General features: G+C 39.7%; 1 protein-coding gene across 1 annotated transcript in view; it reads right to left on the bottom strand.

The window, feature by feature from the left end:
* Nucleotides 1-1,331: 1,331 nt before the first annotated feature.
* The window catches only part of LOC124170803 (tensin-1-like), a 366,656-nt gene continuing 353,411 nt past the window's right edge, over nt 1,332-14,576 (bottom strand). Inside the window, exons 8-10 of the mRNA XM_046549768.1 lie at nt 10,872-11,102; nt 8,294-8,465; nt 1,332-2,490 (exon numbers count right to left, since the gene is read on the bottom strand). Coding sequence (XP_046405724.1) covers nt 2,281-2,490; nt 8,294-8,465; nt 10,872-11,102 — 613 coding nt within the window. The 3' untranslated portion in view covers nt 1,332-2,280. The remainder of the gene's footprint in view (nt 2,491-8,293; nt 8,466-10,871; nt 11,103-14,576) is intronic.

The following is a 14,576-nucleotide window of genomic DNA, read 5'->3' on the forward strand; positions in this document are numbered from 1 at the left end:
GTGCGGAGTATGGTATACCTATCAGGATAAGTGGTAGGTGCGAGATTAATAAATTGGGGAATTTTAAAGATAAATGGTTCAAAAGGGTGAGTTTTACGGCTTTCTGAGGGATATTTTGGTTCATCCTCACTCTATTCTATTGGTAAAATCAATTAAATTAAGTAAAATGGGTTAAACCTAAAAATTTCTCTGATCTCTTGGGGGGGGGTTTTATCCCCCAAACCCCCCCCCCCCCTCGCTGTGCCACTCTTTGCCAGCATAGGATAGTGGGCCAGTGAAATCAATCACTTTTTTGCAATAGTAGATGCTTGCTACAATAGAATTGCTCTGCCATGATTGATGTAGCTATTAAGGACAACCCCGTATTTCACCATCTAGTGTATCCTTCATGGTCAAACTTGGACGATGATCTGATGAAGAGATGACGATGTGAGACAAATATTTTTGGAAAAATCTAATGCCATCAATGCACTATGTAAACAGATAACTTATTATCGAGTCACATTCACAGGTGCAAACGTATAAAAATGTAAGTAGGAAATCCAGAGAAAAATATCAGTTCATTTGTCCACGATTTAAACCTGGATTTTCATGGGCAAAATGGGAGCAAAAACAGAGCATACCTGACTGGTATTAATGAGATTTGCGTTTAAATCCCAGTCAAGACAAATGATTTTTTGCAACAATATTCTTCCTTTGATGTTTATAACTCACACATTAGGCTCAAACAAGAAAGCTACACAAGTTTTCCATTCGGAATATACTATTGGCAAAATTTCTTTCAACGTTTTCTTCATACAACAACATAAAGAAAATGGTTGGGCCACGAGATCGGTTTCTTTGAAGGCATGAAATTTTTGGCAAAATTAAATTTTTAAGAATTAAATTTAATTAAAAGAGATTTTTTCAGCAACTATTAAAAGTGAATAGAGAATTTAATGAAATAATATCGACTCCATATTGGAGTCAACAATTATGAATTATTTGTGAATAGTTAAAAAATTCATTGCATATTTTCCTCCAGCTGCATCCATTCAACAGCAAATACCCCAAGGCTATGAGTATAGCCACACTCACAAAAAATGTCACTGGAGAAAAGTAGCAAGAGGGTTGTGGCTTATTTCTTCCAAAATTAAATCTGCAGAAATTGGTGAGACTTTATTATTAGAAATATACCAATACCTGCTGCACCAATTTCCTTTTGATCCCCTCCAAATATTATGGTTCGAAAAACAGTTTTCTTCAATTAGATGACACATCTTCAAAATATCAAATAAAGGAAAAAAAGCCTATTTTTAATTCGTCATGGTGATTAAGTAGACCAGAAATCATTAAGGCTCTGTTCCATTTATTGAAAATTTGGTGGCCCATGACCACAAGACACTTCATTTATGCCAAATGCTATTAGTTGCCATACACATTTAAATACAGAAGTACTGACTTCATTAGAGCAGAAATTCCTCACCAAAGATAAATTTCATTTGCCATGCTGGCTCTTTTAAATGATTTCTCTCAGATAAGAATCCATTGCATCACAGGAAGACTCCATTAAGTCATAAATATCACCAGGAATGCAATAATCTCTTCCAGTTAAATATAAATTTCATGCAGGCGCCCAACCCTGCTTCAAAACATACTTCACTCCTAAGTATCTTTGGTCTCATTTCTCCCTTTTAAATAGCCTAATGCTTCCTTCACAGCTTCACACACACTAAGAGAGAGACTGTGACTTCTAAGTTATTCCTACTGTCCCAAGTTAGGAAAAATGTAGAACATTCTTCAACAGAAAGGGATATATTTTAATAAATACATAATATATTAATATATCGCAGCTTGTATTAATACACTCATTTTAACTCAGCTCCAACTGCAGTCTTTTGATAATTATTTTCCATATTTGGCCTATGAACTCACTATTTTTTGGGTTATTGCTCCAGAATCACTGTGTCACCCAACATCAAAAATTCACACAAAACTTTTTCTTCAAATCCAAGTGTTCTCGAAAGTACCAACAGCTAAATTCAAAGAATAAATTCATTCTCTAAAACTCTTTGTCAGTCATGAATCCTATAACCATAATGAAACAATTAGACATAAATATGCATAAACATGAATTAAGCACAACCAATAATTTTGCATATTTATTTTGTCCATCACAATTTGAAGGAAGTAATTACTAGGGGGCAGTTTTGTTATTTATCCTGTCCACCATGATGTGAAGGAAATAACAACCTTACAGCTAGAGACCTGCTGCTCAGCATTTTCTCTGATGGAGCCTTCCTAAACATTAAGGTCAGCCATCATTTTCCGAAAATCAGCAAGTGTGTTATAGTCTGGATCAGAATCTATATCTGCAAAATCTCGGCTTGAGTCAGAGTTGATAAAACTGGGGTTGTAGCGTGATAGTGATAGAGGGCATGGGAGTAATTCTGGCATAACTGAATGATGCGTGATCAAAGATGTCAAAGAAGAAAATTCCTTGGTGAAACCCTGGAAATACAAAAAATAATAAATCAAAGTAAAATAAAAACAAATTCTTCTTATAAAATTTAATTTAAACCCTCATTTTCCTTAATAATTTCTTCCCTGAGGAACACAATCACATTCAGATAAACAATTCATGGAAATATTTTCTTGGAGAGTCACACATGGGGCATGTATGTCCTCAAAGACGCTCAATGGTGCTCAAAGACATTTAAAAGAAAAGCAATTCATTCAGTGACCAAATCAGCGTGAATAAAACCTGTTTATTGATAGATAAATTTTATGCTTCAACAGCCTTTGCTGAGGGCAAGTGTGTGCAAATATTCACATATTTGATGAGATCACACGATCATGGCTGGATTTTTAAATACAGTAAAAAAGATACAATTTTTCCCAATTTACTTAAGGGTTTCATTCTAAAACAGAATTAGATTACCATTATATACAGTGTAAATCGGATAACCTAGTGGGGGAGGGCTTTAGCCCCACCTAGTTCATCTCGAGATCTGTCACTGACCATTAACCCTTTGTGGTCCAACATCTGACAAGTCTAGTGCTATGAGTACTAGGCTTGTCATAGCTTCAGGTCTAGCGTCGAGTTGAGCTTGACATCACAAGGTGAAGCAATTCAAGGTGAAACAAGACTCATGAGATGCTCCAGCACTAGACTTGTCGAGCCAGCCTTGACGTTGGATCGCCAAGGGTCAAGCCCAATAATAGGACCAGTGCTGAATCTAAGGGGGGGGCCAAGAGAGCCGGGCCCTGGGCCACCCACCAAACATGAGATCTCCGCGATTTTAGAGGTAAATCTCACAAAATTGGAAGAGCAGAAAAAATCATGTATGACAGGATTGGAGGTGAAACTGAGTTGTTTTTTGTTTTAACTTGTAGTCGTCAACATTGACGTTAGTAAATGCCGATTGCTGATAAATTTGTTATTTGCATTTCCTGTTATTACGTTGCAAACTGCACATCTTGAGACAGTGGGCCTCCCGTCCTCCCACCAAAATGGGCCCCGGGTTACCCACATCCTAAATCCGGCCCTGAACAGGACTGAGAATATTAGCGACGCCGCGAAGACACGCCACTTCATGAGCGGGCGTCATACGAAAGAATCGAGCGACGCGACAGGGAAGCTGATCCACCAGTATGCTCCCAAAAACACTCAATGGCCATCGAACCCACGAGGAAATCGATAGCATACGTGTCGGTCGATCCAGTCACACTCGAAAAACCCATACCTGGACCACGGAGCGACGGAGTTACGAACTTCGGCACATTTCCAGCATTGAGGTATCTTAACTCACTTCACAAAGCTTCCATATGATCAACTAAAAAACTGAATTCAAGGCCTATAAAATTGTGAAATCATCCAGTGTCTCCCGAATCATTAAATTGCGGAGAATGGGCAGAATTAGGTACAATACGCGACGCAGAAATTTACACAATTTTAAGCTAAGGAAAGTTGGACTTTAAGAGATGAGGAACTCAATAAATACCAAAAGCCTGTTATCAATAACAAATTAAATTACGGTTAGCCATGCAAGGTAGGAGTCCGTTAAAAGATTGCAACATAAGCGAAAAACAGATAACTGTGAACGCTCCAACAAGAAGAACGATGTATTTGTCTAGAAGATATTTTGGTCGACTGACTAATTTTTGATGCATATATTATTTAAGGCTTATGTTCCTTTTTGAAAGAGAGAAAATCTTATTCTCAAGTTGTAAAAGAGTGGTAAAATTGGCCTAAAAAAATAGGGGTAACCTTGCATAAATCCCCAACAAGCTAAAAAGTCGCATGAACGTTAAGGATAGCGCTCTAATTAAATCGTAAAAAGTTCCCCTCGATCCCGTGCGCGCAAAAAAAATCAAGGTGAAAGGTCGCAAAAATGAGTTTTTTGGAATTTTTGGCCTACACTTTTTTTTTCGATAAGACCAAAATTATACATAGACAAGATAATTATCTAAAAAAATTGTCCTTATACTTTTTTTTATCTAGAATTTACCACTTTTGAATTTCATAAATTTGTCGTGGGAACATCGAAATTTCGACTCGCAGAAACTATTGAGGTACGACTCTTCTCAAGTAGGTGGCAGCATAGGTGCAGCAACTCTCTGAATTGAGAAAGTGCACGATTAGCATCGACTGGATTTCCATCGACGGTCCATCGGATTCGCTTTCGACGCCACACATCGGCTAATCGCAGACGAACAGTCCCGCTTTCTCTCCTCGCAAGTCACAACTTGTTTCCAAGTCCCACGCACGCATTCGCGGTCACGTTCTCGGTGCTCAAGGATTTCGGTGATAGACATATCCTCTAACGTATCCACAAGGAAACCGTTTCTTTCGTGATTGGGAGATTGGGAGACTACACTGGTCGAGAAAGCACCGAAGATAATCCCCAAAGAATCTCGCAGCTTGAACCAGCCCATGTGTCATCAATCGATGCTGAAAATTACCTTTAGATGACGTATCGCACTTTCTATTTATTACGAAGCGACTAATCACTTGTTTAGAACTAATGTCATCATCTTGAAATTTTTAGGTCATGTAGAGCCAACAATTGCTTGTATTCCATCTAAAAATTTTGCGATTGTGTGGAGACAAAAATTGCTTGTATCTCAAAATGTAAACATTTTAGACACAATAAAATACCTACTGCAAGGCTGAATTTTTAACTTTGAGATAGAATTTTTATCGTGGTAATTCTTGCATATTTCACCGCCGTTCACGCGGTAGGATTCGAAATATTGCACATACCGCTTTGCGCAGCTTTAGCGCAAGTTTGAGGCTCTCAACCGGTTGTGGCTTCTTCGAAGTCCTTTCTCCCTCGCGTTGCCATCCTTGATGGACCGTGAGGGCCTAACACCTAGTACCATGACCCTCGGCATAATTGCCATTGGAGTTAAAGAACCTGGATAGCGTAGTGGTCTGCGCAGTGGCTCGGAAAGCCAAAGGTCCGTGGTTCGATTGCCGGTCCAGGGGAATTTTTTCTCATGGCAATTCTTGTATACTTCACCGCCGTTCACGCGGCAGGATTCGAAATATTACACACAGAGACATGTGTTGTTAAGGATCTTAACTTTAATTTAAGCATACCGGGACTAGCTACGGCGATAACTTAACGGAGACACCAGCAATGTGCAAATTGCGGTCAAGGCGAATGATTTCTTTCTCCGTGGAATTTTTGCAATCTCTTCTCTTTCTGCACTGTGAAGTTCAAGGTGTGAGCTTAAGTTTTAAACGAGTTATACGTCGCGAAAAAAAAACTGATCTGGCGGGAGTGATGCACTCTCTCAACTCTGCAATGGAGGATGTGTGTTGCTTTAAAAAAATCATCGACTTTTGGGACATAATGATTTCTTGGCTGAAAAATAATCTCTACAAAGACATTAACATTTTACATTGACCAGTGTAAGTACGGTTGATAGATACGTTCCAAAATTCACTTCCGTTGAGATGACCCATCAAGGGCATGTTTGATTCAGCAAATTACTATATTCAGACTTACCGTTTTGATTTAGTATTCATTTGAAATTCTAAACGACTTTTCCATAAGGTATGGTCAAATCCTCATAGTTCAACAACGAACAGAGCAAATAAAAAATACCGTGACTAGAGATAAATTTGCTAAGACGGTAAGTCAAAGGATGTGATTAGCAGATGATTACTTCCTTATGGGATTGTATTTCGTACGTTAAAACGTAAAAACTTCACAGCTTGGATTCAGAATCTTTTTTTGCATCCAAAGTAAAAGATTTTTCGACAAACCTCGCCTCCGTTTTTTCTCTGGGGTGCGTGTCAAAGAAAATACAGCGACCCACTGCCCTTTCAAGCATATTTTCACAAATGCCACACTTGCGCAACATTAAGGCATTAAGCAAAAGAAAAAAGAGAACATCACATTCATGGAGCTTTCAGATACGCATAAAGCGTTGTGCGGATATATTTTACCGCAGGTAACCTACTGCCTGCCAAAATAATTCTCAAGTCACAACGAAAAAATCGGAGCTTCAAAAATTACACGCGCATAAATTTTTCCTACGTAAAAGAATACATTATATGGATTGGTACACTAAATACTAGACAAACATTTTAATGACAAAAATTATCGCAAGAGAGATACAACAAAGCGATGCGCCAGCAAAAATTATTTAAAAAAATCGAACACCCACACATTTTAGCATAAGGAATTTTTCGGTTTTCACAATGACTCCTCCTAAACTTAATCCATAGATTATCTCATGGCAAAGATTTCCTATTTTAATAAGTAAAAATCTACCAGTTTATTGCAATCGTAAAAATACAAGTGTATGCATGCATATCAGGGAGAAAGTTTTGATTAGGATAGTTGGAGAAATGTGTTGGCCTTCAGGATAGAGCTCTGATTGAGGGGATAACATTATGAGCCTCGGGACATCCCCACGTCAATATCCTCGTACTCCAAAATGCAGAGAACTGTTCTAGGGAATCATGAGAAAATGAGATTGACACGCATAGATGGCTTTGAGCTTTAATTCCACCTATCCAAAGCAACTCTTGGGTTCAATAACTGGGTCAGTGAAAGCTGACCAAATATTTTCAGACTTTTTCGCAAAATATTTCGCTTAAAGTATGAATTTATCCGTAGGTATTGGGTGAAGTCGGCCTTTAGAAAAAGGGATAAGTGACTATCTCGTGGCCCTTGATGACAAATGACAATTAGCTCATCTTGGCCATTGGAGAGTCATCACAGGGACTATCAACGAATGAACGGCGAATTACACCCAGGCCCATAAACGTATGAATTATCGACGAAAATATTATCAGCATTTTAATTTTTACAACAACGAGGTATTATCGAGGTATTCTCCTCTCTGGTATTATCTAAGAAATAAGAAACTATTATTTTCTCTCCTTAACTTGATTATTTGCCCTAAATTATTCATTTTCGTAGGGAAATAAAATAAAATCTGATCAATGCAGGTTCGAAGATTTTTGCAGCGTTGATCAGATGATCTCTGCATTCTCTTCGGGTTTTCACCGCGTCCGTTGGGATTTGGCGACAACAGTTTCGCTGGCATTGCAGTCAGCGTCTTCAGGTCGAAGGTGGACCCAACGGACGCGGCGAAAACCCGAAGAGAATGCAGAGATCAAAATCCGATCACTTTAAGAGCCAATAATCATGACTTTCATAAAAAATTTAAATGCCAAATGAAAATAAAATTTTTGTGCACCTTAAGGGCTCTCGCAAATCACATTTTTTCTACTTTTAGCTCGACGATTGTGTTTTTATGGGCTACGCCGCCCCTAGCATCTATAAAAAAGTATAACCTGACAAAACATACTAAACATCACTCTCGGCAATCACAACTGTTTTCTTAATGGATAACGATACAAAAAAGACGAATACACTGAACTCCCCAGGCAGATGTACGTACTGCTACTCCACATAACTTCATAAATGAAAGATATGCTTCACGACTCTTAGTTAGTTCTGCATTAACACTCCGGCGTATATCGAGAACTTAACGCCTTCAATGTACTTGGGTAATGTCAGGCTACACTCGTTATACGACAATATAAACGAGGGTAATTCGTCAACGCAACTTTCATTTTTTAGCTTCTTCTATGGTGATATTATTGGGCAGGCATACAAAAGAATGGGTGCTTTTCTCATAACTAAAAACTCATACATAGATCTAGATCTATGTTTGATTTCATACATATCAATCCTCCATGAACTTGTTTTAAGTATAGCGGGACTAGCCACGACTACACAAAACCACATACGAGCTGCTATGTCAATATGGGAATTCGATACTCTACCTTGATTTTATATCCTTTGTTGGTCCTCATGATTAGATAGTGAGCAATACCAGACTGCTGGAAGTCCTTTGGAACACGAAGGGAGAGAGCGTAGCAGCCTGGTTTACTCGTGCTCTCCCGCACCATGAAAGCACCGACCGGCTCCTGGCCCAGAACTTCCAGGGTGATCTCCCTGCAGCCAATACAAACAAACATGTTACAAGCAAGGTACGAAATCGGAGGAAAAGACGGAAAGGGTGAGAAAGGACCAGGTATATAGAAGAATAGGAGTAGAAGGATCACCATACACCCAAGTTCACTGTAGAATCTGAGTTTTTCCCGGCGTATGCTCTGCAGGAATATTTCTCGGGTTTCCCACCGTGTGTCGTATCGGGTTGTAGTTCCCTAGTTGTAGGGAACTACAACCCGATACGACACCCGGTGGGAAACCCGAGAAATATTCCTGCAGACCAAAGTTCACTATTCGCTATCACTATACACGGTGGGTTGGCCACTTTAGTTACGTGTGAACCATAACGGAGGGAAAATTGATGGAGAAGTTCCCAGAGAAAGACCAAGGGAGGAAAACCTAGGACAGATCAATAATGATACGGGAAAGAAGTTCCTCGTTGAGGTTAAAGAACCAGCTTGGGATAGAAAGAAATGGGCTGGTGGGGGGCTGCTGTACATCAATCTTAGGGTTACAGTACCATGAAGCGTAAGTTCTAAAGGAGTGACGGCTCACCAGGATAAATAAAAAACAATCGGTCAAGAGGGAGGTTTTTGTTCTCTTTAGTAAAGAAAACAAGAAGGGCAAGAGGATTTATGCTCTTTTCTCATAAATTTCCCAATGTTCTAAGCTTCTGAAACCTAGCGTGTCACTTCCCATTAATATTTTTTTCACAAACCGTTTCCTGGTCTCCCGCTTTTTGTTCTTCAAGCATCGTAGTAAGTAGATTAATTATCCATTGTTATGAATAATCACTTGATAGTGAATACTGTCCTATAACCTCACCCTCTTGGGAGATTGGCATGATTTAATAAAAATTTAGAATAATTTTTTAAAGTAAAAAACTTCTTCACTTCCTTAATTTGAGGAAGTGAAGGAGTTCTACCTCTTGGCTAGCCCAGTGACCAACGATGGACGAGGAAAAATAGGAAAGTGTAGGATAGCCGAAACGAAGAGGGCGTTTCTGGAAAAAGAGGAGACTCCTTACAGCAGGCTGGTCGCACACTGGAAGCGTTTTCCAGCGGCTTCGCTCACTCGAGAGACAAGAAGCGGCAACATGATGAGCAGGTACTCCCGATGGGCTCGTCCATTGCCAGCGAACTTGCACTGCTAGTGGACGTGTGTTTCCTTACAGACTGACGAGAGTTTCGTTGTGTTTGAAACACAGAAGACACATATACTGATGTACTGCAACGTCTCAGGTCAAGCGTCTACGAGCGATAGATCCAAGCCAAGCAGGTTGTGTAGCGCGAGCATCAGTACACCTGAAGCTCCGCGCAAGTTGGCGCCTGCAGTAGACGCGGTATGTCTGACTCAGTTATTGGGGTTATGTTATGGGGTGCAGAAAAGTTTCTCGGGTCTTCCACCGGTTGATGTCGTCCATGTCTCCCGACGTATCGACCAGCGACTTGCTGATCATCCTTAGGGGATCTTACGAATGCGTTCTTCAATTTCAAAAAGGTTTATTCCCATGCTGCATGAACATTTTACATAGTAAGGTAGAGTTATAGTTATTTACCTTAGGTCCACGTGTTCTGCATTTCATGGGCTCATGGGTTCAGGTGTAACCTCATTGGTTCAGGCGTGTTGTGCGTGAACCAATCAGGTTACACCTGACCACGGATAGGGTGTGTATACACTGGACAAATTTTGAAGTATATTTTTAATTCCTATCTCTGACATTGCAGCACTGCAAGCAAAGCATCACCACAAGACCGGAAACACCAGCAATGCAAGGACACCAAGATAACAGCGAACGACATCACCGCGAGCACTTCATCAAACAACAACAACAGCATCATTTTACACGGCGGTCTACGTGGGGTTTTGCCGGTTTCCCTCACGTCTCGGACGAATGTCGGACCAAATCCCGGAGGAAAAGAGTTCCAGCATTTTTGACTTTCACCACATCTGCTACAAGCTCACAAACAATGTATAAATAATAATAACAATGTGACATACCCTGAAGAGGAAATATTTCCTACAAAGGGGACCTACTGTTAATAACTATAACTCTACCTTATTATGTAAATATGTTCATGTACACTGCTGTAAGAAAATAAAACTTTTTGAAATTGAAAAAATTGAAGAACGGCATTCGGAAGATCCCCTGAGGATGATCAGCAAGTCGCTGCTCGAAACGCCGGGAGACATGGACAGCATCAACTGGTGGAAAACCCGAGGAACTTTTCTGCACCTGATACTCCGGGAAAACCTTGGATCATACAGGGTTATGGGATTTGCCGCGCGAAGCCGCTTGTGTCGCATGAGCGCGAGACCGCCTGAAAACGCTTCCAGGGTACCATCAGTCTAAGGCCCACATGGATGGTAGGACCTTGATTCAAGAACCTCTTCCGTGCGGCGACTCACCTGGGGATGCCGGCTTGGAACCAGGGCGCGGCGCGCAGCTCCCCCTCCTCTCCGCACCTCTCGTTGAGGCTGTCGCTGCGCTCGGGCAGGGGCGGCGGCGTGCACGTGTCCTCCGGCGCCCCTGAAGCCCCCCCACACGTTGATGAGGGCACCAGCGTCGCCGAAACAATCCCCGGCTGGATTCGCTTCGATTTGGAAAGGAAGAGTGCGGTCGATGCTTCCTGTGAAAACCTGTGGAAGAGGATGGGGAGATGAGTTCATGGCTATAACCACGGATATGCAATAGAGGATTATTATATGATCTGGAGGCTGAGGAAGGTTGAATATAGATAACTAAACGCTTTCAACGTACTTACTTCAGGATTCCCACTCTAACTGAATTATAAAATTCACGGTTTTTTCCAGGTTTTCACGGTCTATATTTCGTCAAATTCACAGTCTGTTTTTTATTTTAGGAATAAATATTGATGAGGTAAAAATCACCAGCCGCACGTTTACTAAAAATTTAACAAACGCGATAAACGCCGGCAATGCAAACGCAGCAACGAAAGTGCTCTTTTTACGTCGCCTATCGTTAGCAAAATTTAAAGCAGGCTAAATGTTGTGAGTGGAAAATTGGAGGATGGCAGGGAAGTGAAGAGGTGTCTGATTTTTCGCAAGGATTAATGAGCACTTTGGTTACCGGTCTTCCAATCACAGGCTTGAGGTCTGTGTCTCGTCATGGCACACGGACTAATAATTGCGCTTCGAATATACGTACCTATGCAGAAAAATGCGAGGACAGTGTCTGCAAGTTACTGACCTTGAAACATGATCGACGTATCCATTTTTCTTTTGAACCGTCAATTGTAGTTCTACAATCAAGTTTGAGAGGATTTTAAGGTTTTATGACGAAATTCACGGCTTTTCCAGGTTTTTTCACGGTAGAAGAAATTCACGGCTTATTCACGGTTGAATGGAAGTCTGTTGCTTAGATAATATCAGGATACATTCGTTATAAGGCCACTAGCAGGCCACCTGGCGAAGCTCGGAAAGGTTAGTACACAGAGAAGAGGGAAACTTGGAATCCATGTTCACATGGCAAGATTTTTAGGTAAAAGAAAAAGCAGATATGATGATGGTAGGGGAGACGGGTAATGGCGGCCAGCGGGTAATGGCGGTCACTATGATTTCTCGTAAAGTGGACAACGCAGAGTCAAAATGGTTGGTGCTCCCAACTCACGATAGTTTATGGATATACTTCTGGAGTTCTCGCCGTCTTACCAATCGTAAATTGCCTATTAGAAAGACTATTTTGACGTTTCGCCTAACAAGAAAGCAAATAGTGTAATCCACAATCATCTCTTACCGTTTACTTTTCATAGGACGAGAATGATCTCGCAATAACGAGGTAAAACATATTGTTCTATCACATAGCGTTTTATTAAGGTTTAAAGCACTGATATTTATTTTTTTAGCCGTTGAATGAAGACATGCAATTGGGGTAATGGCATTCCCTTTGGCAACTGACCGGCATTAGCCCATTAGCACTCATATATTTTTTATTCTATGCGTCAGAAGCCCAAAAAATAATAAGGAACACAAATAGCTAGTAGCGTGTAGCAGAGATCTTCAATTTAAAAAAATCAGAAGAAAACGGCTGCTATTGCTAAAAGAAAAACACAAAAAGAGAAGCAAATGGAAATGAGCAGGAAACTCCTTGAATCTGACTCAGACACTTCTGTTGATGAGAAAAACATGTGAAGACGACTCAGAAAGTGAGTTACTTTTAACAGAAATGGGTAAAGAAACCTCTTTCTAAGTTCACAGATGTAGGCGTTATATGGTGAAAGTTCGACATATTTTAAGAAAAGATGGTAGCACTTTTCCACAGTATGTCAATGCGTACGACGCGTTTCGGCTAACAGAGTCATCCTCTGGTACAAGACCTTGTACATCCTCTCGTACCAGAGGATAGCTCTGTGAGCCAAAATGCGTCGTACGCATTTAAATATTGTGGAAAAGTGCTACCATCTTTTATTGAAAAAACTTATTTTTATTGCGAAGACACCGGAAAAGATGGAGAAATGTGTTACCGCTACATTTGTGTACTTGTGCATTATGAGCACATTAAGAATGTTCTAGATGGAACAATCCTGAGGAGTATTTATGTGACATGTGCTCCAGAATGTAAAATTAAATTCAGATTCAAAAAACTCATCAACTTACGCAAGCATATTTGCAGTGCCCTTAAAATTTTCAATCCCTTTTTTACCATGGAAAGATATTTTAAAATCATTGACTTCATATTGCGTACATACTTCCATTTACTTTTTTTAATTTCTTAAATGCGGAAGTATTCAATACCAATAATTAACATAAATATTTCAGTTCAACGTATCTATGTCATCAAAAATCCTCATATTCCTTATATTATAACCATTTAGTAGAACATGAAATTACCGACTGCCACTACCCCAGGGTAGGGGTAATACCGGTCAAAGCTGATTTTGCAATATTTTTAATTTTATCAATAGCTTAGGTTAATTAGGGCTCAATTGAGGTCAGCAATAGGTAAAATATACTATATGAATGGGATTCCACACGATTGCGTTCCAAATTTAAAACGAAGTGAAGCTTTCTACTCATTTCCCCTTAGGTGACCGTCATTACCCCAGTCTCCCCTATATGTAACTGCAAACGATGGAAAAAATGATTTCCGTATATCGCGCACTGAATCAGCTTATACCCTGCTCCACAACATTGATCGTTATGTGCGTAGGCTAAAAACATCGTGTGAACGCATATTCAAGCAAAAAGATTTGCACCAAATAGTGACGTGTTGAATCGTTTGAGTTACGTTTTCCCTTTGAGCGTGCCAATACGTGAAATAACAAACGGTATTGAGAAAACGACGCAAAGGACGCCTCGGACACCAGAGGTAGCACTACGGGCTTTTGGAGCATAAGACGCATCTACGCACTAACTTTGGTTGCAATTTGGCTGCATGGAAATACATAGCGGACAGTCAAATAAACATCTTCTTTTATATATATAGTTAGTAGAGAGTGAAGATATGAATGAGCGCTATTCCTTAGCGCAAATTTGATTTTTTTAAATGGTGGAGGATTCTGATGATAACATGTACGGAAAGGGTGAGAAAATAGTGGGTATATAGAATAATATGAGAAGAAAGGACATGATTGTTTGTTGACGAGTTTTTTTTTACTTTAGCTGACTGGTGGGAGTTTTTATGGAAGTTTTTAAAACGCCCTACGCTGCAATTATATTTTTTTCTAGTGCAGGTACCACTTCTAAATTAAAGTGACAGTTAAGACGACGGTGGAAAAATTTCAGTTTTCCCAATAATTTTTATTTCAACCTGCTGTATAGCAATTTTTTATTAAATGGTAATTTTTTTAATCGAACAATAAAAAAAATCGAAACCTCTCACGTAAAAAAACAGAGAAGCGTTTTGAAAAATGCTTATTATTGCTTACAAGTGGAGTAGACTAGATAAAAGGCCAACAATGTGCTCACATAATAGTGGTACGCTCCCAATTTAGTGAAATAGAAACAAACATTTTTACCAAATGTTTAAAAAAAATCGGTTGTAGAAAAATATTACACGGTATTTTTGTTCAATAAAGAACATCATTTGAGAATAAATAAATAAAATTTCGTCGACAGCAAAGATCGAAAAACAAAAACATGATAATAGAGCGT

Source organism: Ischnura elegans, chromosome X (genome assembly GCF_921293095.1).
Source record: "Ischnura elegans chromosome X, ioIscEleg1.1, whole genome shotgun sequence".
In the NCBI taxonomy this organism is placed as follows: domain Eukaryota; kingdom Metazoa; phylum Arthropoda; class Insecta; order Odonata; family Coenagrionidae; genus Ischnura; species Ischnura elegans.